Genomic DNA, 25210 nt, shown 5'->3' on the forward strand with positions numbered 1-25210 from the left:
AATGGACAAGTTCACTGGGGCTGTGGGCCCTGGGGGATCCCAGGCACCGGCACCTGACAACGCGGCGCTGCTGGCGGCCATCACACAGTCGAGGGACATGCTGGACGCCAAAATAGGTGCGGTAGTTGCAGATGTCACCCTTCTCCGCCAGGACCTGCGGAATGCAGTAGAGCGAATCACTGGTGCTGAGACCCGTATCACTGAGGTTGAAGATGATGTCTCCATCCTAAAGAAAAAGGTTGCGTCCATGGAAAAGATACAGAAGGACCTGGCCATGAGGGTCGAGGATGCTGAGGGGCGTGCTCGGCGGAACAATCTCCGCTTCGTGGGTTTTCCGGAGGGCTGCGAGGGAGACCAGGTCGAAGACTTCTTGGCGCAATGGTTGGAGGGGCTGGATCCCGGCAGACACACTATCCCGCTGCTTTGTGGTGGAGAGGGCCCATCGGGCGCTCGTGAAAAAGCCCCCTGTGGGAGCGCGCCCAAGGCCGATCATAGCCAAATTTCTGAACTACTCTGATACGGATACCATTCTGCGGCAAGCAAGTCTCAAGGGCGAACTACTGCACGACAACGCGAATATCCTCATCTTTCCGGACTATACGAGATTGGTACAGCAGCAGCGTCAGTCGTTTCTTGCAGCCAAAGCCCTCCTTCGTGGCCTTAAACTCCAGTATGCGTTGCTTTACCCGGCGTGGTTGCGGGTGATTTACAAGTCCCGAACCTTATTCTTTGATACTCCGGAGGAGGTTTTCCATTGGACAGACAAAACCGTGAAAGTTAGGGTCAACACGGCCAGAGACGGGGAGTCGAACTCCTCCTCTAGTGGAACTGCCCGGGAGGGGCCTCAGAAGCCAGAGTCGGCGCCGTGGAAGGCCGCGCTCGAATAGGGGCTCGCGATCGGGCTCGGTCACCCGCAGAGGTAGTCCCTCGCAGGAACAGCAAACTGATTGAGCTGGAAGATGAGGGGCCATGAACGCGACTCAATGCATATAGTGGGTGTGGATGCTCAGGTGCACTGTTGCTTTGGGCTGGGAGCTCTTCCCGGTCCGAATGGGTGGGTGGGAGTGACAGACTAGTTACTATGGGCTGCCACAAGGGGATCCATTGGAGGACGTGGGGCTGGGTCTCCCGTTGGGGACCAGGCCGCGATCCGACCGCAACAGCTGCTTCCATGTTCGGGACGGGAGGTACGGGGGGGGGCAGGGGGGGTTGGGAGTTGGGGGTTTGGGGGGGGGGTGTGTTTACGTATGCTTTGCCGCTCGTTATTTGCCATGTGCTGCACCGGCTGTGCCTTGGGGATGCTTGTCCCACATGTGATATACTACTCAAATGTCTGCTGTCGGGGAGGGAGGGCGGGTAGGCCCTGGTTCACTGCTAATCTGGAGAGCAATCTTTCAATGCGTCAAAAGAATGGGAGTGGACATACTGTTATTGCAGGAAACCCATCTGCTGGGCACGAAGGCCCTATGTCTCCAGCGCTCAGGGTTCACACATGCATACCACGCGGGCTTCTCGAGGGGCTCAAGGGGAGTGGCAGTCCTTATTCATCGGAGAGTGCCGTATATACACAAACGCCTATGGTTGGATGCGCAGGGCAGGTACCTCTTTCTGCAGGGCGAAACTGGAGGGGATAGCGTGATACTTGGTAGCGTATACGCCCCGCCGCCACTACAGTGGTCCTTGGTGGAGCAGCTCTTGTCCCTTTGGGGAGCCATGCCGAATGCCCTGTCCATTGTAGGGGGGAGATAGAAACGATGTCCTAGATAGGAGCTGCGATATATAGCAGAGTGTGGTGGCAGCCCCGGTTTTGGCTGTGGACCAAGGGTTAGTGACAATTTGTAAGGAAACAATGGTCCAAAGCAGTGCATGAATAAAAGAAAGATATTTAACCAAAGCCGTAATAAGCCGCCTGTATTTAAATTCCTTGTCCGGCTGGACTTGGATATTTTCACAATGTAAGAATAATTGTAAGTCACGTTACAAAGAATACAAGAGCACAATCCTGTGCTTTACCACAAAACAGAAAAGTTTAGGGAGAGTTAGAGGTAAGAAGAGGTTTTACAGGCAAGAAAAAGAGCAAACTGGACACTTTTTTTAAATAAAAAATGCAAGTGTTTTGCCAGAGTAGTATGTACAGCGAATGATACACATTATTTTATACCGTACAACTACTGTAAAGGGTCGACGTTTCGATCCCCCGCTCTAAGATACATGGGGATCATCATCAGGACTTATTGTGTTGCCTGTGGGGAAAATTATATACGCCTATGGAGAAACAGGAGAAGAGAACAAAAGTTTGTCATATTTACAATATGGAAGAGGAGTCAGCATTGCTCCATATTTTTATGAAGACTATAATCGGATTCGCGGTGACTGGGCGAAGGGTTGTGATGTGCGCCATCAATACATTTGAGTGAATAAGGTGACTTTTCAAGCATCAAATAAATGAATATGTACACTTTAAAAATTATTTACAAAAAGTTTCGGCGCATTGTGGGCTAGTTCGTGCATGGCAGGATTTATGAACGGAGTCCGAGTGAATTCGAAGTGACTAGTGATGCGGACATGGGCTGGATTGCATAATGACAGTGAGTTAAGGATAGCCTGTGAAGTGACTCACGCAGTCTAGAACATGCGGGTTATTAAATTACCTCTTGCGGGGAAGAGGTGCAATGGAGAAGGCTATGGTTACAGTAGCTCTGGTAGGGGACTCATGCAAGTTATTAAATTACCTCTTATTGGGAAGAGGTGCAATTGAGGAGGCTGCGATAGCTCTGGATTGATAGCCAGCTGTCTTGCCGGGTTGTGCCGCATGGGTGAGCGAGCAAAGTCGGCATGCGACGCTGATGGCCGTAGCCACTTTCCTGCGTCAGGGAACTGGTAAAGATTAGTCCTTAGAGAATCCTTTAAAAATCGAAAAGCGGATTACACAGGATTCGGGCAGAGATTAAGAACGGGGATAGGGCTGGGCAAGAGATACATACCAATTATTTGCCGGGTTGCAATATGGCGGTGCCGGGACAGTGCTCGGATCCGCTACGGGGGAGAGAAGGGAGATAGAATTACCAGCGGCGGTGCTGCGCTGGGCGTTCAGAGGAGGCCAGCGGCGGGGAGACGCGGCTTACCTAATATCGGGAGCGATGTCCTCGTATGCCACGGTGCAGCCGATGCTGCAGTTGGTCCGTGGGTGGACTGAAGGCTGGAGGCCCTCATGTGCTCGACTGGTGGTGGGCGGAGCCACGTCCTCAAGGGGGCGCAGCCGCGGGTGGTCAGGGAGAGTGATTCAGTGATCGTAGAGAGCATGGCGGCCATTTTGAAGAGGGGTCTCTGTATGAGCTGGTCCATGCCTCTGTGCAGAGGGATAGCTAGGTGTTGGTGAGGTGAAGTGCAAAGTGACATAAATTAGTGCATTCAATTACTTCACATTTTTAGAAGAGTTTCCAGCTGGAAAAATAGGCATTAATAAAACAAATTAAATTGTAGTAAAGTTGTCCAATCTTCACTTCGATTCAGACCAGTACGGATTGTGTCAAATTGTAGGATACTTTTCAGTTCCTCTCTGTTCAGTAACTGTGCCAAGTTGCCTCCACGTCGGGGCAATTTCACCACTTTCAAGATTGTCCATCTTAGATTGTCCTCTGTGTGATTTGCTTCGGAGAAATGTTCTACCAAAGGAGCATTGGGGGTCTTGCATCTGATCAGACTCCTGTGCTGGGAAATCCTGGTCTTCGCCTTTTGGGTGGTCTGGCCGATGTACATTTTGGGGCACGGGCAAATGATCGCATCACAAACATTACATGCCCCACATTTGAGACCTTTGTTTGCTTTCAGGAAAAGTAAAAATCTCCTTGACCACCTAGTTAGAGCTGCTCTCCCAGATCCCCCACTTACATCACCTCTTGAATCTGTATGGGATCTCCCACCTGTGATTGGACATGTCAAATGTGGGGCATGTAATGTTTGTGAATACACTATTGAAGCACGTGACTTTTCACACAATGGCATCACTATCTCTATGAAATGCCTTAGTAATTGTAATAGCAGCAATGTTATTTATTTAGTCTTATTTTGATTGAAAAGGATAGTGGGGGGGATAACAGAGTGCAGGATTTAGACTTGTTTTAAGTTTTGGAGGTCATAGCAGTAGGAGGAGGCTTGGGTTAAGTAAAAAGGGATATGGAGGCGAAGAGTTTATAAAGGCTTGTTTTGGAGAAATCTGTACAGTAGAAGGTGTCAGATGATGCATGGAGAGTTAAAATAGGGATGAGTCTAGAAAGGGTTATTTTGGGGATCATAGTAGTGGTATGGTGTTTGGGATGAGTGTGGATGTAGAGGGTATATTGATCGAGGTACAGGGTGAGAAATAGGGTAGTGCATTGGATATGCTGAATTAGAAGAAAGTAACAAGTATATACATCCATAAGTACATGGAAAGCATATAGATGCATACTAGAAGTAAGTATATGTGGATTAAAGATATTGAGAGATGTAGGATGAGAAATAGGGTAGGGCATTTAATATTTTTTTTTAGGAGAAAGTAATATATATTGATCCAAGTACATGGAATGTATATAGATGGATAAAGGAAGTATATGTATATGTAGATCAAAGATGCATTAGATAAACTCTGGTTTTCAAGTGTTGTACTTAATTTTTATTTTTTTAAATAATTATTCTACATGTTTATACAAAGAAATACACATATAGAGGTACATATCTCTAGCACAAATAAATGTGTATATACAGAGGGATATGCTGTATATTTCTGTTTACGTATGGTGCTTATGTGGGGAAGAGCCAATTCTTGAGTTGTTTTATGAAGATAAGATGGCTGTCCATGGATCTTATGTTGGAGGTAAAGAGTTCCATAGGTTAGCTGCTTGAACACAGAAGGATGTGCCATCCATGTTTTTTTCCTTGTATCTTGGGATTTTGAGGTGAGGTGCCACTCTAGAGGGGAGGTTCCTTTGTTGAGTGCGTTTGGTGATTGTATTTCTGATGAAGCAACTGGTAACCAATGTAGGGCTTTCAAGGCAGGGGGAAGTGGTCTCGCGGTTTGATATGCAAGAGTAGTCTGGCAGGTGAGTTCGAAATCCCATTACAGTCTTTCCAGGTTCGTTAAAGGTGATCCATGGTAGATGATAGCTTGGACCTTGTGTGGAAATCCCAAATGGGGAAGGTTCGGTGCGGAGTTTTTATAGTAACAGAGTTTGAACTTGCTAGATTGTCCACTTGGGCATTCATCGATCGCTAGGAGTTAATGGTCATTCCGAGGTTTCTTACTTCCTTCGATACTTTAGGCGGTGATCCCAGTTCATCAGGCCAGGCGGCAAGCGGGTCATAATGTTTCCAATCGCCACACAAGTATTTCTGTTTTGGAAACATTCAATTTGAGATGGCTCCAAGTCATCCATTGACTCACGGCTCCGAGATAACTGAAAATTTGAGAGTTTCTAATGTCTTGGGGCATTCCAGTTGAAGGAGCATTTGTGGGTCTTCTCCATAGTTATAGCACGCAAGGTGAAACGGATTGATCAGTAACGGTAATGACTTCATGTAGATGTTGAAAAGCATAGGCAAGATCATAGTGCCTTGAGGGACACTTGCTTTTGTGTTTCAGAAGATGGTTTATTTTTATCTGTGTTTCTTGTACATATCTGGATTTTGTCTTTATATTTATGGTTTGATCTATAAGGCCTTTTGGCCAAATAAAAATTGTGTTTGATGGCAGCACATGCTTTTGTAAGTTGGTTGGCCCATTCTTTTAGTTGAAGAAAACTCCCCAAAATTGTTGCTGATGTCTTAACTGTATTTGACAGATTCACTTCTCCTTTGTCTCACTTACAAGTCTTATGGGACAAACTTTGCTTTTTCAGAGCAGTTCAGAAACCAACAAGCAGGCTTGCTAACACAGAGCTAGCCAACTGTTACGTTTTGATCTATGGATATTAGTCACCAGTGTTGCCAGGGATGACTACTATTTATTCCCAGACTTGGTCAATGGTAAACATCAGTATTGACTGAGGTCTAAAACAATTTAGACTATAGAGACACGTTCTGGATGCACTTGTACGCATAAAGTATGATTTTGATGCACATTTGGGCTTTGCTTACGCTTTAGGATTAAGGGGTCTTTTAGCCATTTATCAGAATATCAGAGGATAACAAAATCCTTAAACATATTGAAGAGTTTATATAATCTGATTATGGGGATTAGGTACTTTCAAACTGGAGCAACTAACCATGTGAGATTAGCTAGAGAAATATACCACAAAAAACACTGACTACACAGATTTGAGAAGACAGAGGCCTGCCAAGCATACACCTGACTGAATGGAGATTTAATGTACCACACTATTTGCTATTGGGGAATTTCCTGAATGACTGCAAAGACCTTTAGGTGCTTTAAAATATGCCTTCTCCTTCCCTCAGAGGTCCTAGTGTAGCTTGGGAGGGCAAGTAACAATTAAAAGGTTAAGGTGGCAGTCGCAGGCAAGACTGAAAGTGAGACACCAGAACTGGACAGACAGGGCACAGAACAATCAAAAAGATTTATGGTACACCGCTGAAACCTGATACATTTGTGCCGCTTGTACCCAATTGCGAGACTCAACAGGTTTCCCTGATGGCATCAAGATCATTTGCACTGCAGCTAGTCCAACATGCAACCTCCATAGGACATACATATTGAATTTGGCATTCTAATGGTAACAACGCAGTTTTACAGAACATCGAGTGAATCGTAAACAGCGTAGGGTCAGAGACATTAAAAAGCCAAAAACCCAAGATCCAACCTACAACGCAGGAACTTAATTAGGCTTCTGGATTGAAGGGGAGTTGGCCAATGGCATGACAACTCAGAAGATCACAGCAGGATGGCAAATCTGCTACAAGCATCAGGGGATACGTAGGGCTAACACTATTAATACGTTTCAGTATCATTCTACAAACATTTCTGGGGTCACTCTCTCGAATAGAAGACTATTAAAATACTGTAACCTGCGATGGGCTAGCTGAACGTGGTATTACCCAAGTTGCTAAATAAGTTTGGCAATGCACAGTATCAAAAGAGAACATACTACTCAGAACTAGACATACTTTAGAGAGTTACACTGGGCTTCAAAGTCACTGCACACAAGCAGAGATATGTGGATATGTCAAAGGAGAACTGGGAGCAGACAACATGAAATGTTAACAATTGGTCACACATCTTCAACATCTGCCCATTACCTCCAGAACAACCTATAGGTCCCAATTGGGAAAATTAATGCAAAATGAATAAGACTACTGAGTTCATATCAAATATAGCTTTCTTCAATTTACTTTCTAAATCATAAAAGCACTAAGCTAAACATTCAATCTAGAAGCACATTTTTCCAAGGAAATAATTTCATAATTAAAAATTGTACACCAGCTATTTTCATTAAAAGTCTACAGCTCGTAACATTTTTAAAGAAAGAGAACAGCTAAAATAGTCAGTTCATCATCTAAGATTTGCATCGCCAAAAACGCTGTACAACATTGCCTCAGCCTCATCGGTTTTTAAAACTGGTTTTAAAAATCTTTTTCTTGGGTAGAAATAAAAATGACAAAATAGGGCGACATGTAATGTGGAGTGTTGTGATATAGCGTCACATGGGCAGGCACCTAATGTTTTTGACCAATCATTAGTAGCAGGGAATCTCACCAATCTATGAAAGATGCCCAAGCGAAATTGTGTTAAAAGCATCCTCTCATAAGGCCCAGGAACACATAAAAGGTATGGCTTAATAGCATAACATGACAGCGTTAGTTGGATCTCCACGACTGTTTGTTTAACAATCTCCGTGGGGAGTCTATTAATTTGTAAATTGGCTAGGCAAAATGTTTTTAAGGACTTTCTCATCAATTTGATGATACGATCTGGATTTTCAAAATATTCTGGGTGGCCAATATCACACGTGAACTTTTTGATGTAATTTAACCACAGGATAGAGGACAACATCTCCATACCCAAGCAATCCCTAATCACCCCACGATTAAAGTTGGTCTCCTCGGTAGCCCAGACCTTGTGCCACAATAAAATAGGTTCGTTTTTGGCCAAATCTGCTATGAGTTCAGAGTGACAAACCAAGTTCGCCGTGCTGGAGGGGACGGCTAGTAGGTACTTTGAAAATGCGTTTTCTATTAGTTGGATGGGGTTCACATCCGTGTAGTCCCAGATGCCTGCTCCATACATAGCTGTGGATAGACACATAGCTTTGTATATCAGTATTAATTCTGGTCAGTATTAATTCTGGGACTGGTCTTCTAACTAGCCTTCTAGCAAAATTGGTCAGCACACCAAACGTCCTAACAAACATTAATTTTCTTACCTGCACAGCAGGTCCCCAGGTCCTTTGGTAATCAAATTGAATTCTAAGGTATGGGAAACTATTAATACAATCTACTTTTGTATTATCAATAAAAAATATCACTGAACCTTGCACTGTTTTTACCACATTTCATAATATATGCTTTTGAAGTATTTACTTTCAGGAATATTAATGCAAAATGAATAAGACTACAGAGTTAAAGACTTGACATTTGTGACAAGGGGTAACCCACAAGAAAGACGATGCTTTTGGTGTGGTACAGGGGAAAATTAGAAAATTATACTGGATGGGATGAATTAACTTAATGGTGCCATCTGTAAATCCAAACTTATAACATTAACATTTCTAACAGACTGTCCTGTGCACATGAAATGTTTCCAGGATCGATGTGCGCAGCTCCTGGCTATGCAAATGTTACAATATAATGGCATGCAGTACAGCTCATCTATGCAGTAACATATAGGGGCTTGTTGTAGGAGCAGCCAATGGTGTCTTACAAGTTGAATAAGTGAAGGACACATTAATGAAGATACTAAATGGCAACTGGAATCATTAAGGGACTTGGGTTTCGGGTAGTGACATAATTGCAAGCTAACATTTCCTACACTTTTAGTATCTCATAATCAACAGTTTACACAATAGCTGTGTAATATGAAATCATGTGTCAATATGGAGAGTGAGCTAAAAAAAATGTTTATCAGCTCAAAAACAAATCATAGCAATGTAAGGCGTGAGAAATTGAATTGTCATGAAGGAACACCCAAAAACGTATTTTGGCTAGTGTGTCTGGCTGAAGTCTCTCTTGCAAACAAGTACCAGGGCTTAGGTCTTTGAAAAGGAGAGAGATTTCCAAAAATAGGAATAGGAATTGGAAATCTCAACTAAATTAACTAATGAGATTATGGTTCTTGGGGTGGCAAAGGAGGGGCAGGAGGTACCCCATCAAGAATTTTTGTTTATTGCAATGACGCTGAGCCGGCTTTGTATTGCAACAGTATGGAAAGACTCTAATCCACCTTCGTTTCAACAATGGCTCTCAAAATTATTAGCTATCTATACTCTAGAGAAAGCTTTATACGAAAAAAAAGGCGTGAATGCAAAGCAGCTTGGGAAACTGATATGGGCCCCAGTTGAAAAATGGAAAATTAAATTAGACGGTTAATTAAAGAGGGATAGACTCATGCTCATTCTTACAGGATCATAGTCGGTGGGGTTAAAAACTGTTTAGCCCTCTCCGCAATTTTTTTTTCTTTGCTTTTTAAAAATATGTTTTACATTTCGTTTGGTACTTTAAGTGACTAAGCATTAACTGAATGATTTCTGTTGTAATTCATATATATGTCAAAACAATCAATTGTTTACACTTTGTTTTTCTGATGAAATAATAAAAAAAAATTAAAAAAGAAAAAGGAGAGAGAAATGTGAAAATTCAACATCCTATGCAGCCACTTCCCCAGTACCCTTTACTGTGAATACCTGTGCTGTTTAGTTTGCTTTAGTACTGGTGGAGCAGCCCGGCTTGGAGTTTAGCAACAGAACAGAAGATACAAGTGTTTAAGCTACTGCCATAGTAAGCCTGTTTTATTTTAAAATAAAATTTGAAGTTCAAGCATTGGTACATGTATGCAGCTTACATGAAGAACATTCAAATAACCAACTGTAATTAGTAGAGAGAAAAAGGCTTGAAGCATCATTCAGAGAAAAAAAAAATCAAGAAATATCAGAACGCAGCATGAAGTGGTATGAATAGGAAAAGTTTAGCCCGGACATTGATATTAAGAATACGTCAGAGACTTTGATAAGGTTTGTCGATGGAGTGCAGACTCACAACAGTTTGTGTTGCACGCATAAGGAATGTGGCCAGATAGTCTCCCAAATTTCCCAAAACAGTCCGACAGTGGTCATCAACTTTTAGTAATACTTCTGCATTTCAGCATTATGAATGGTTTGCCACCCCAGCAGCCTTTCACTTATAGCCATTATGATGGGTTAGTTTATCATATTGCCTTCCTGCGGAGTGTTGGTTGCATTTATAGGTTGCTTTCACAAACAACTCTTGCCCTTCTGCCTGACAACTTGTTTTCCTAACTGATAACCCATTTCTGGTTCTGACTGATGCCAAACACTTTTTTCTAAAAACCTCAGATTCGGTACAACTCAATTAGTAAGCAATCATTACTCAGCAGCTGCACTAACAAACATCCTTTAATTTCTTGTTTAGACTGCACAGGGTAAGAAATAAGAGATGTACAAGGTTATGGTGTGAGTGCACACATTTGAGGTTTTTCTACAAAGGCATGTAGTAATCTGGAGACCAGAGTCCAAAAAACTAATATAGGGCTAAGTGTATAATCTCATTAACAAGGTGATATCCAGCTGATAACATACTGCAAGATATAATAGTTAATTTAAAAAACCGGTTCTACCTGCCACACTGTGTTTTTCTTTGGAGATTCATCTTCATTCTGCTCATCCATTACTGATGTGTTCTGAAAAGGGGGAAGAAAAGTCATGTTAAGTATCTATAAACCAGTTGATTAAACGAGGTATTTTACCAACTGGTATCTATCATCAGTAAATACGTGCTTATACTAGAAGTATCAACCCGCAGACATCTACAAGGAGCACTATCAAAAATAATCCCACCAGTTGTAGTAACACTATTAAAGGTACACTCACTTCATGGTGTCGGAGAACATCAAACTGTGTGTATGGGCCAATACCCGAAACTGTCAAAGATAAGCTTGAATGTTAAGTGTTGGAAGCGCTGTCCTATGTGCCCCAGAACCAAACTCCTATACATTCACTACGCACTTTACAACTACCTTCGTAAAATAAAGCTGCCTGAATGAATACAAAATATGGCCAAAGTAATGAAAAAAAGTTCACTGGGAATAGAGGGATTAAAAAAGGTGTGTAGATGTTATTACAACAGGTGAGTAACTTGCTTCTCCATTTGCAACACGTGAAATACTTTCCTAATGGGATGTCAGCATAAACGTATCGGGCTATCAAATGTTGGCACTGAGCCTGTACAAAGAGCTCAGTGGCAAATAGCATAACAGACAGTGGCCTTTATGCAAATGCACAAGAATGGTGACTTTTACAGTTTTTTTGGATATCCATCTCCTCCCTCTCCTTCACAGGCTCCTCACAGCAATAGTTTAAATAAGACTTACTATAAAGATTTCCTTCATTTCCTCACACCACGTTTAGTTTAACTTTCCACATCATCATGCAGCCACCAAGCTCCCACCATCCCTCACTTAACCTTTCTACGTCCCAGGTACAGAATCAGGCCTCTCATCCATAAATAAACTGCTCACTGCAGCAGATATTGCCCTCACCACAACTACACCAAGCAAACTGAACCGAAGGCTTATATACACATCAAGATTACAAGTTAGACATCTTTCACTTTACTCACCTGTAACCTATTGCCACAATGTTGTGATGTGGTCCCAACGTTATGAAGAACAAAGGTCCTTAGCCTATTTAAGAATCAAAACAATACAGTATAGGTACACAATGGAAAACTATACGAGTTAAAGTTTCCAAACCCAGCCGGGAAAGGAGTTTATTTACTGGAGGCAATGTCCAATCTTACAATATACACCAAATAGCTCGACACAAGCCTGTGCCGTACATAAAAAAAGGGAAAAGAGAAGGATAGCGTTAAAGTGAAAGGGGTGTCTTTCAGGCAAAGGAAGAGAGCAAGGACAGGGTACTGTAAAAAAATCACAGATTAGTAACAGTATCGCCTGGAGTTGAGTCTACACAGTCTCATTTCACAATATTATAAGTGTAAACCCACTCGTGGGTGTCGACGTTTCGATCCCTTTTGCTCAACTAGATAACTGGGATCATCATCAGGACTTTTATAATAGACAAAAACATGCCTGAATGAAATACATAAAGCCTTACTCCATTCTGTATGAGCACAGGGAGTAGCTTTAGTACTGCAGGCAACGATGGCCGTGCATATAGAATGCCACAGTATGGCGATAAGGACGCCAGTCTCAATGTAGACGCGTCTCTCGTGGGGCTGTTCGGTTAATGCCGGATAAAGAGCAGCCTAAGGCACTACTACAGCAACAAATCTTGCAAATCTGGACACTGTAAGCTACATTTGTGTTCTCCCAATCACAATAAAGAAGGTGGAGACAGGCTCACCAGTTCATTCGGTAGCGATCTAAAGATTGCCATCCCATTTCAGATTTCAACCACCTCCCCAAACAATTAAAGGCCAGAACACTCTGTACTACTTAGTTCTCCTTGCTAATATCTAGACTACCACACATTCACATGCAAGAGCTCTGACATGCTGCTATGCTTGCCACTACGCATCACCATTCCTTACTCATAACCAGCTTTCAAGAGTCTCCATTTCTCACCTTGCACATTCGTTTGACCACACTGGGATTCTCTACCCAGTATTGTCCAGAAGGACATTTTTACCAAAATAAACCCCTTCAGTCAAGTAATGTGCCTCTAAACGTATATAAATTCACTAAACTTCCATGGCCATCTTGTCAATTAGTTGATACAGAGTACAATGTACGCTACCCCATTATCTCTAGCCCCTAGCCAACAACCTTGGAATAACTCTGCAAGTCAGTAAATGAGGACCAACATGCAGGCATGACCATAAAATGATGAAAAACACTACCAGTTTGGCACTAAATCCATAAAATTATCTGGACCTTCCCTTGATCTCTCTACCGGTAGTTTACGAAATCCTCCTGTGGCCTTCTGCCCAAAAAAATCTCTTCACTCACTGGACCAGTTAGCTCTGCTTTTACCTTCTCTTATTTCAAGCTACCATTGCCATGCCTGTGATAAAGAAGTAATCAGTAGAACCCTTAAGGGGCAGCTCTGTTTCCCTACAGCTCTACTCATCGAGGACCATACAGTGTCACTCACAGTGGCCTCTGTGTTGCTTTGGAATTCGAATAATTAACTTCTTACCTTTTTCATATCATAACTTACGCTTCCTCATACAAAGACTTTGGAAATTTCACAAACCCATCACAACAAAATGTTGAGTGATCTCAAATGTTTATACTAATGGCACTACGCTCTTCAGCCTTTGTTTTTCAAAGTTATCTTTTTTGAGATATGATCCATAGCACACAACATACAATGTGACTCAGAAAGGCAAGCTACTTAAAGAACATATCATAGGCAATGACATCTCTTCAGAATTATTACTAGAGAAATAAAAAATGCAGAAATATACTGGAACGTCCTGAGGGGCCACGAATGGCACCTTGGGCATCTAGCCCTACTGTTGCTCTTGTGCTGTTTCCTGTCATGACTTTACACATTCTGTTTACGACACACACACTTGGTTATATATCTGAAAATGTAAATAAAAATGCAGCATAATAAAATAACCAGTGCTTGTATAATGAGCGCTACCAACTTAAGTCTTATGGGCTGCCTAAGGTGGAAGGACCCCACTTAAAAGAGCAATGCATTGTATACGGGCAAGGAGCAATTCACATGCCCCAGACTTCTTTAGTAAGGCGAATGAAACCAAAAGGTTGTATGGACAAAGGGAGAAGGCACTAATCAGAAAAAGAACAAACACATTGGCAAAGGAGGGTGGGAGAGCCCCTGGACTGCTCTCCGGTTCATAACTGGGAAGGGGATTGAGCGTGGGGAGGATAATCAGAGGAAAATAAAAGATATGGGGTTTAAATTAAAAAGAAAGGAGATCACAGGTAGCATGTGCAGAATGAGATGGGGATTAATCCATTAAACTCAGTTAAGAGGGACACATCACCCACATTTTTCTCAGAGCTCCACACTCAGACATTCTCCAAGCTTATGTTGGGTGTCTCTCAAGGGAATGGAGCCCTGGTCTACCAACCAGATAAGGTAACAGAGGCAAAAAGGCAGACTTCTCTAGCAGAGATTCCAGCGAGGTATTTATCTTGGCATCTGGAGGACAATGGCATTGGGCTCTACCCTTAACCACCTCTCCTACTACTCCTACCCTGCCGCAAGGTGTTGGTTCAAGCTTTCCATCCACCTAGCAGCGAGTCCCTCTCACATAATTTCCCAAAGCTGTGGACTTTTTTTTCCCTACAATACCTTTGATGAGGGCTTTCACATTGATCTGTATGTTCCGTTTCCTTTTTGAATCCTGGAGTTATGACTGCCTTCCAGCTACTAATTAACATCAAGGGCTGCAGAATGCTCAGCGAAGTCAAGAAGAAAAATATTTTTATTATACATAGGACAAGATGGCGGAGTGAGCGGATGTTCCTTTCTCGCACTCCGTCCCTGGCTGATGAAAAGCATTTTTAATCGCAGCCCCCCAGCTGGATAAACAGCTGAGGCCCCCGTAAATTGCTTTTGGGTCAAGTCCAGTACACCTGGGAGCTTGTAGGTGCCAGATTGGCGATTGCTCGGTGGAGCAGAGAGACCAGGAGTACAAGCAGAGTACAATGAGCGACCACGGCGAGAAGCAGAGGAGTCGGTGGGCCACCCGGTGAGGATGCACCAGGGCGGTGGCGGTTGAGGGGAGGAGGGGGGGGGGGGGGGGGGGGGTATGTGCTGACTGCCCCGGGGCTGGACACATGGACAGAACCAGCATTGGAATTATAAGGGGGACCCGCCATCTGACGTGCGCGGAGGCCTGCGCCGCACTGTGAGTGTGCTAAGCCTAAGCATCGGCTGGAGCACGGTGAGGGCCTCTGCCTTGAGCTCAGCAGCGGACAAGAGCCAGGAGTGCCAAGTCTTTGGCATCGACACAGAGGTCCCTGCATCTGCAATTGGACCTCCGCAGGCCCCTGATCACGGTGGAACATCAGCAGGCTCACTCCTTGGTGAGAGCCTGCCTCTGGGACCCGGGTCTCCGGCGGTCAGTGTGCCCTGCCTATGCCTGGACGTCCAATCCGGCCTGCTCCCCTGATACGGTTTCCCACAGGATGCCCCGCATCTTTAAAGTCTCCAGCACTCCTTGGGCCTCTACGGGGGGAGGGGGGGTCGTCAACAAGCCATGAGAAAGCTTGCATTGGGGCTAGATGCTAATGACATTCGCCGGTGCAGTTGCTGTGGAGGTGGCTCAGAATCCTGCTGCGGACTGAGAGGGGGAAGCGGTCTGCCGCCTGCATTGGCCCGGTGGTCCTCCGGACTTCCATGTCAGGAAAGGCTTTATGGAAAAGATGTTTTTTCCAACTTCTTATTTTTTGTTGTGGTTTTGTTAAGGTGTTCCCCTTACAACTGACTACATGTGGGCGAAATGACATCTCAGAACCACTATGATCCCACCCTGCTTGATTGGCCCCCTGGCACTTCAACAACTAATGTCTTGTGATCCTAGTTTACATTCGCCTAGTCCTCTTTACATCCCAGGTCATGGAGATAAAAATACTTCGTTTTAATGGGAAAGGTCTTAGCATCCCACTAAGAGGTCAGCGATACCTTCCTTTTTAGAACACACACAAAGAGATATTGGTTTGCTTCAGGGGATGCATCTGATTGCGCACGACACTCACTGTCGGAGGGGGGGGGTGGGGGGGGGGGGGGAAGAATCCTATTCTCTAGGTGTTTCCAAGGGGGGATCCTGGGTACCTGTCTGGAGATTAAAGGCTGCTTGCTAGCTGTCCGGGGTCAAATGGGTACATTTCATTTTAAGATAGCCTCACTCTATGCTCCCAATGAACAGGAGACCTTTATCACCAACGCACTTGCCAGGGTCCTTCAATTCCCAGACCAGGAGGTCTTGGTTGGAGATTTCAACATAATCATGGATGGGGGGCGGGTCGCTTTGGGCAGAGAAATGGAAACATTGGGGTCCTCTCCCCACAAGGGTTGGACTGGCTAGCAGATTGTGGGCTACGCAATGTATGGCGTTTACAACACCTGGATGAACGGGAATACACGTTCTATTCAGCTGCGCACAAGACCTATGCCCGTCTAGATAATTTTCTAGCTTCTTCCTCAGCATGGGCCCGAATAACAGCTTCTTCCATTGAGCCCCACTCCCTTTCAGACCATGCAGCAATCACACTTACTCTGACACGTGGCCCCGTGGACCCCTCCCAACGGTCAAAATGTCATCTATGTGAAACGCTGTTGCAAGCTCCTGATGTGGTGTCTTCAATTCAACAGATGATCACTGACTGTTTGACCATTAATGACTCTGGTAAGGTTTCCCTCTCTTGGGTTTGGGAAACCCTCAAACTAGTTGTCTGAGGAGCCTTTATTGCGACAGCAGTCCATGGCAACAAGACTCGAAAAGATAAAAAGGAAGGAGTTGGAAAAGTCGGTATTGGAATAAATGCCATCCATAAGTGCACTGGGGCTTCTAGAATCTGGTGCAAACAGGAACAGGAGCGGCTTCAGCTCAAATGCCTTGATCTAGACAGAGCTGAATATGCAATGTTTCGCCTCAAGCATACATTTTATAACGAGTATAACAAGGGGGGGTGCTAACCCGTTGCTTAGGCAGCAAACAATACGCAAACGCAGGAGAGGCCATCCAAAAGCGCACAGGTGTCGTGGTAGCTGAAGCCTCAACTATTGCAGCTGGATTCCGGGCATTCTATGTTAACTTAAACGCAGGGATCACGCGTCCTCCTTGGTACAGTCCGCTGCGACCACTCCTCTCCCACCATCTGAATGAGAGACAGTTGAACAGCCTATTCGAATAGAAGTGATTTCTGCAATTGCAAGGCTGATGGCAATGAAATCGCCGGGCCAGACTGCTTAGACGCCATTTTTATAAGCCGTTATGTAACGATCTGGCCACCCTGCTTACTCACCTTTTTACCTCCTTCTCAGATAATGGAACCCTGACAGAGTTCATGTTACAAGCCTCCATCTCAGTGTTTCCGAAACCCAGCAAAGACTCCTAGCAGTGCAGCTCACACCGCCGGATATTCATGTTCAATGTGGATGCGAAACGGTTTGCTAGCATCGTGGCTTATCGCCTTAATCCCCTGATGCCTGGCCTTGTTGATCCAGATCAGGCTGGCTTTATTCCTTCACATCAGTGTGGGGACAACACCAAGGGTGTTTGCCACCCCACTTGACAAAGTCCAGTGTTCCCAGGAAGAGGCTCTTTCACTAGCTATTGATGCGGAGAAGGTAATTGACAGAGTGCACTGACCCTACCTTTTTGCAACTCTTTGGAGCTTTGGGATGTGCTAGCGCTTTGTGAATTGGGTGCTTAGCATTTACAGCCAGGTGCAGTAGTTCGGGTGAATGGAGTGAGCTCTAGCAGATACCTGGTGGAGAAGGGCTCAAGGCAGGGCTGCCCGCTCTATATATAGAACCCTTTGCACAGAGGCTGCGAGACGACCCCAGCGCAGTAGGCGTTTCATTCGGGCGGAAACACATGGAATTAGTCTCTATGCAGACGGTATCATATTCACCATCATCCGACCCCTCACCTCACTTTCTGCTATTTTGGAGCTGGAAGCATTTGGGGCTGTGTCGGGCTTCAAGGTAAACTTGTTGAAATCACAAATACTAAACCTCACCACTCACAAAGACACAGAGCAAACCCTACGCGCCTGGTTCGACTTTCAAAGGGTGGAATCCAATCACTCCTATTTGGGACTGGTATTGACTCAGAGTCTCATTAAAACTGCACAGGCCAACTACTCTAGACTCAGGACCACAATCCGCAAAGACCTAGATCACTGGCAGCGCCTTTTTTTTTTTGCAGCGTTTATTATAGCGCGAACTTGACCCGCAACCGAATTGGGTATCAGAGCGCTTTACATCGCACCAGTTATGTTGCATGAGAACACACATTCATTTATTTTTTTTGTTAGGCACGGGGAGATTAAGTGATTTGCCCAGAATCACAGGATGTTCAGCGACGTTACAGAGACTCGAACCCAGTTCCCCAGGTCCGAGGTCGAGCTCCCTAGCAGTTAGGCCAACTCGTCTTCCTCTTGCCTGGCTAGGTAGGGTAGCCGCAGTGAAAATGAACATCCTGCCCTGGGATCTAAATCTTTCAGACGCTCCTCCGCCCCCCACCCTGAGAGCTTTGTCAGTTACAAAGGGAGAACGATCGCTTTACCAGGGGTAAGAAGAAGCCCGGACTCCAAAAAACAATGTTCCCGCACTCGGAGACAGAAGCTTTACAAGCTGGACCTTGGCTGCATACGGCCAGAATTTATTTAAGAACATTTGCGCACCGGAAAAAAGTTTCCTGACGGCACACTTAATCACCAATTGTGCCTTACAAACTACCCGACTAGGACCGGGTTGGAATTATCACCGGCTCCCCGACCACGCGTTTTGATCATTTGATCAGCCCTGATGAGTCACAGCCACATGCTGTGATGAAACACGTGTAGGCTTAAGTGATTGATACAGTGATCTCTGAGAAGTGGACACTGTTCACAAATAAAATCCTTTTAAAAATATTCATTTGGTGTGATCTATCCTGAATGAATGAAAACTTGATGAAGAAGATACTTTGAAAAAAGAAAAATAAAGAAAAAATATAGTGTGCTCTGGTTTCTTTGCCAAATGTTTGCAACGCACCAAGCAGGAAGGAGGGGGTCTGGTGGTTCCTAATGTCTTGCGGTACTATCAAGCTGCACAGCGACTCTGCGACTCTGGGCAATAGCTTGCTTAATCTCCACAACGGCCCCTCGCGGCGGGATGCCTGGCTTTCACCTTGTGGATACCCTGCCGGGGTTATCTCACAGGGGAATACCAGGACGGGTTCCCTAAGCAAGCGCATTGATGCCTGCGATGTGGGCGATTTGCGCTATATAAATACATGTACATGTACATTTACATTTACAGCTGAGATATCTGATTGAGTGGAATCTGCCAATGACATGACACAAAAGCACTGGGTCTTTTTGGGTCAAACAGTAGCAAGCTCACACATCTGCAGAGGTCTGCCTCCCTCATGCCCATAGATCCTAGGGTCTCTGTTCATCCCCTGTCACCAGACCCAACATTGAAAATATGGGACAAGATAGCAGAAACTGCTGGGCTCTCGTCTTACCCCTCCCCTAAGACTCCCTTATTTGCGAACCCAGAGTTTCCACCCAGTCTGTCACCGGGTATTGCTAAGTACTGGCTGGAGGGAGGCAGTAAGCGGGTAGGGTGACTTTACGATCATGAAGGTCTTGTTCGAACAAGAAGTAAGGAGTTGGTCAAAGGTAATAAAACAGGTTAACTCACACCCAGGTGACCCATTGGTTGCTCAATACAGAGACACACCCTAAAGGTAGCAGACATATGACCACTTTTGTGAAGTGGCTGTTCCTCAAAGAAGATGACAAAGAAACTATTTCAGAAATTACCTGTCACTTAACAAAAGCTTCGCTCAATCATAGGACCCTGGGCCAGCTCCGCTGGGAGGCAGAACTTGGGCATAGTCTCTTTGACAAAGAATGGGGAGACATATTCTACAGGACTCACCACACAGCATATAACGTAGAAAGTACCGAAACAGCATATAAAATCAGCTCATGTTGGTATTATACCCCTGTACGCATTCAGAAATGGAACAGGCTATGTGATGGTCAGTGCTGGCGAGGTTGTGGCAACCCAGGACTCTGATACACCTCCTGTGGAATTTTCCCAAATTCATGAGAGTTTTTGGAAGCAATTCGGACTGATATAGACAGCGCTTTCAATACTGAGCTCTCCCGATTTCCCGCATACATACTCTTGGGGCTCCCCAGCGCTCTTACATATCAGTCATCAGACCGATCTGTGTACAGAAGGCGCTCATAAGTTTTGGATAAGAAAGCTCCGTAAATATAACTGTTTCCCACATAAGCAAATGGAAGAGATGTAGAATTTAGGGCTATTTCCCTGACATGCATCAAGTTGATTAATAGAGTACGAAAAAAGAGGTTACTCTTTCTAGTTTTAAAATATATCTGTGCCATCACTTCACCTAGCAGCAAGTAGCTACCTTTCCATTCTTGGACAACATCTTCAGCAACACCAACTAATGTAACCGCTTAACTGCTATGGAACATCCAGCTCCAGTGCTGGACGTTCCATTGCGCAGGTGCAGTTCGAACGTTCAACGGCCGACGGCAGCACTACGGAGGTAGTGGTGCCGTCAGCCGGTGAACGTGCGCAGCACTTAACGGGTTAAAAACACCTTGCATCACACCAGAGAGCACCTCCCGAAAATTCTCACATGCATACAATTATTCTCCATCTTCTCGACTTTCACTTCCATCAACTATCTTGCTTAATCAGGCAGGTTTGGGTTTTCATACACTTTGGACTCATTTATCAAAGCCTGATTTTGCACAAAGAGGTTGTCAACTCCAGCAACTTTTCCAATATGAATTGTAAAATTACTAGGCTTCGTACAGGAGGTCCCTGTCAATTACTTGAACACACTTAAGTAAGAGTGGCAGTGCCCGACTGACTCTTTCCCCCATCCCCCTCCCCACGAGTTATGATGAGCAGCAGTATGGTCTTTAAGTGCACATTATCTAATATCACACCCAGGAATTCAGTTGCTTATCGAATAATTTGTACTGTTGCTCAGACAGTTAATCTCAGCATAGCAGGGCAGTTATTCTAGTGAAATGCCAGTACTGTTTGCAACTAGTAGAGAAGCATGGACACATCTATTTCGGCATTCCCTCCCACCACCACATTTGATGTTGAAATATCACAGTAAAGGTGAATGTGGATATTAATACGAAATCTACTTTTGGGCCAATAAGAATGAGTTGTGCTGCAAGAGAATTATTAAGAGATTGCATCGCACCCCCAAACCCAAACTCATTTCAGTAGTGTTGCTTGATACATTTAATTTTAAGGGTCTGTAGAAAGCACCACTAAAACAGCGTAATTGGTTATAGCCTGGCAGACGATAGAGTTCTCTATGCCTTGCACTTCAGCAGCACCAGCCATCTGCCATTGTGTCTCCTAATCCACCAAGTATAGCTGAACCTGCAATTCTGACATCTTGCCATTAGAACAACCTGCATTAGGTAGCAAGGTCTTGAAAACAGAAGCACATTTTCTTGGAATCTCCAAAAAAGTAACAACTTCCTAAGTAGGCCACATGAGGATATGAAGTCCCTTATCCGTCTTGAAGGAAAACCCTCATGGACTTTTCTTTGCAATACTGGAAGGTACAATATGGGGAATGTCTCTAAAAGGAAGATGGTCTCCATGGCTAAGAGGAGGCTGTACAAGGACCCAACCTAACAAAAAGGCAGCATCAGACAAACATTTAGGTAAAAATAGGCCGGCCTCACCTGGAAACAGAGCGCTTGCCAGAGAGTCTAGGAGCTTTGTGAAATATTTGCTAACCAGCACCACAAACAAAAGAATTGTACTTAATAGATGTAACAATTAAGAAGAACTGCTGAGGGCCCACTTCTCACTGCAAGTCTGCTAAGTCTTTGAAGACTAGGCTTTGGTCCAGAGTGGAGAGGATGAAATATGAAGCGAAGAATGGATTATACTTTAGTATACATGTAAAACTGTAAATTCATGGTACAGTGAACTAGCTCGAGGGTGGCCTTTGAATTCTACTTGACAGAGTCGATGGCATGGAGACCCCTAGGCACACTGAACTGCAACAAGATGTTCTGCAGAGTGCTTTTTTTTTTAGAGCACGGTTTACATTAGGTCATCTGGCTGTAGAGTCAACGAGTGTGTAATCACCGACATAATGATGCATTGCCAGTCACTGAACTTGTTAGTATTATCAGAGTGAGAGAGGATAAAGAGATTAGCTCAAGGGCACAAGCCACCTAGTCTTTGAGGGGCAAACCTCAAAGAACTCTAGGACCTTGAGACACAGCCCTATATTCTCTACATAAGAAAGGAGCTCTGGTGCAGACTCAGTTTGTACAGCTGGAGAAAGGCTGAGATCCCTTAAAAGGTTAGTTTCACCTGGAATGGTCATGCGAATGGTCATGCAAATTTTAAGTGGCCACTGATACTAGCATGAGCTTTAGGGTTTTAGGCAGATTAGGCTAAGACAAAAGTACATTTACTGTTTAGCTGCATCTTTCCTACACATTGTGCTTTTATGTGCAATTCCCCTATTGCTCAATATTTAGTTACAGACTAAAGGAGGTGCTTGTTTATGGTGCAGAACTGCAAGAATCACTAAAGTCAGATACAACACCCAAAGAAACATTCCAATAACTCAGCTACCACTCTCTTTGCGATTTCTCACTGCTCTGTATTTATTACAGATTCACAATTTTCAAGTCATCAGTTTCATTTTGCCGAAGACAAGTAGAACATTAATGAACTTTAAAGACCATAGTTCTGAATTGATATTAAACCCATACCAGAGAGAGAGAAACAAAGGACACTGAATTGTTAAAGCGTGGAAACACAATTTCTTTACATTTGTAGATATTCGGGACAGCTTTACTAGGATGTGGAAAAAATGTTTTGTTGTACAAAATAAAAGTACATTTTGACAAAGTTACGCAAATATTTTATAACCTTTCATCTTGGTTCTATTTTAATGTCACAGTAAAATCAAATGCGTCAGAAAACGAATACTAAAATAAGAACTGTAATGAGTAAAGTGAAGTTCATCACTACAAACATCAATAACAAAGGGTATTAAACAGGTTTGATAAAAAAGCCTGACGTAACAAATATATGAACTACAACAGTGAAATCAGAAACAAAAGGGCTAAAAGCAATCGCAATGGACCGCACACCGCTAACCCCTCCTCTGGATCGCCCCTAGGGACTCTGGTACATGGAGTTCTTGAGTGGTTCACACCAGTGGGTGCAAGTAGGTACTTGTAAGACTGATGATCTCTAGACCAGATACATGTCCCGGGTTTTTGGGTATCGCCCGAGACATGGCTCGGGTTTCGGGATAACTTCCCTCATCAGTAGAGAAAAATAGTTTGGGTTGTAAGAGAAGACCGCCAAGCAGCCGTCAAAGGCCTCGATGCCCGAACCGGCACGCAGGTGCGTCGTCCAAGGAGCTCGTCAGCTCAAAGCTCAAGCGAGCCTGGGACCCCGCGCCTGAGTGGTACTAAACCTTGTAATATTTGGCAGCCACCGGCAACCCCAGAAGATGGCCTAATCCCTGCTGATGAGGGTTAAATACCCCGAAACACGTGTACAGGGTTGGTTAAGAGAGCGAATATAGCAGAGAATCGAAAGAAGATGCATCGCGGAACACGAATTACACTTACCACAGTCCTTATGGGCGATCCCGCTGGTGTGAGAGTAGTGTGCGACCCCACCCCGAATTGTAATGTTAAAGCATCTTCGAGCAGCAGGACGACGAGCCTGGGACCCCGCACCTGCGCGCCTGAGTGGTACTAAACCTGGTAATTTTTGGCAGCCACTGGCAACCCCAGAAGATGGCCTAATCTCTGCTGATGAGGGGTAAATACCCTGAAACACATGTACAGGGATGGCGAAGAGAGAGAAGATAGTAGAGAATTGAAAGAAGATGCATCGCTGAACACGAACTACACTTACCACAGTCCTTAGGGGCGATACTGCTGGTGTGTGAGTAGTGTGCGACCCCACCCCGAATTGTAAAAGGGCTAAAAGTGCTATTACCAGCGAGAGCCATATGCCCAATAGTACGTGGACAAATAACTTGTCAAATGACTTTGTTTAACCTTCAAAAAGGAGCTCGAAGGCTGCTTCCAGGTGCTAGATGACATTGATGGTAAGGGCGAGGAACAAATAGAATTAAACACTTTACATCCTCTAGGAAAGTCCAGCAATATGTGAACCAATCCTTGCAAGTTCTAGAGTGCACATACTTGAGGAAATTATGTACAGATACGCCCTGGGGAGGCCAAAGAAAGACTGGACAAGCCAGTATTTGTCTTAACAGTAAAAATAACACACAAAGTATTATTACAGCAGAACATATGCTGGTCCTTGGCAGTACATATAGTGTACGGATCAAAGTATTGAGTGTTGCAAGTCTGCAGTAAAATTAAGTGTCACAGTAGGGAAACAGGGTCTTCTACAAGAACATTTTCTCTGAACGTACTGATTGCAGTTAGTAAGCCTGGAGAATAGGAAGTCGAAGATGAAAGACATACTTCGGAACACCTCCTATTAAATGTACTTCTCAGGAAAATTACCTGGGCATGTCATTTACATGCACAAGGTTAAAATCACAGATATAATCTAAAAGGGGAGCCAATTTCAAATTTGGCATAGTGCTAAAATTAATTTTCATTTTGTCAGAAACACTGCAGAAGGTAGAATCTATCCAGGAGTCTTGCAAGTCTTCCAAAACAGCAGTAAAACAGTAGTTCATAGAGTAGGCTCCAATAAAAGCCAGGAGGTACCTGAAATTTGCACGATGGTCTGGTCCAAAAACATACATGCATATAAAATGCATGATATTTCCGATTCAACTAGCATTAGGTGCTCATGTTCCTACCAATTAAATGGTGCTACCAAGCAAACGACTACTGGAAAGAGTATAAAGAAAAAGCATACTACAAAGGGGTTACTGACAATCCGCAACACAAACTGTCTGAAGGAGATGCCCACCTCACCTTTCTTTCCTACAGGACTCTACTGTAGAAGTCCTTAGACCCACAACCAATTAAGAACCGGTCAATACAGGGAGGACTCGTTTTAATACTACCAAAGCTGCACTGACCTGGACACTGGGCAGCAGGCATGCCATTAATAGATAATGCAGTCAATATTGGTGGCACTTGCTGATCTAATCCTATGGGTTTATCAGACTTGAAGCAACACTTTTACATCTTTAGCAAATGTATCCAACCTAGAAAAAAAAGTCACAAAATGTAAGGATCTGAGCAGCCAACTGCAGATTTTTAGAGCTTTAAGCTGTACTTTGATATCTCAGTAATCACGAAAGTAAGATAAATAAACAGTTAGAATAGCTAACATCCAGA

At 44.1% G+C, this 25210-nt stretch overlaps 1 protein-coding gene across 2 annotated transcripts in view; it reads right to left on the reverse strand.

The window, feature by feature from the left end:
• The window catches only part of FBXW11 (F-box and WD repeat domain containing 11), a 609511-nt gene that overhangs the window by 522105 nt on the left and 62196 nt on the right, over positions 1–25210 (reverse strand). For both annotated transcript variants that reach the window (XM_086931441.1, XM_086931440.1), the window contains one exon: positions 10781–10843. In XM_086931441.1, coding sequence (XP_086787567.1) covers positions 10781–10843 — 63 coding nt within the window. The remainder of the gene's footprint in view (positions 1–10780; positions 10844–25210) is intronic.

Source organism: Lissotriton vulgaris, chromosome 7 (genome assembly GCF_964263255.1).
Source record: "Lissotriton vulgaris chromosome 7, aLisVul1.2, whole genome shotgun sequence".
Classification (NCBI taxonomy): domain Eukaryota; kingdom Metazoa; phylum Chordata; class Amphibia; order Caudata; family Salamandridae; genus Lissotriton; species Lissotriton vulgaris.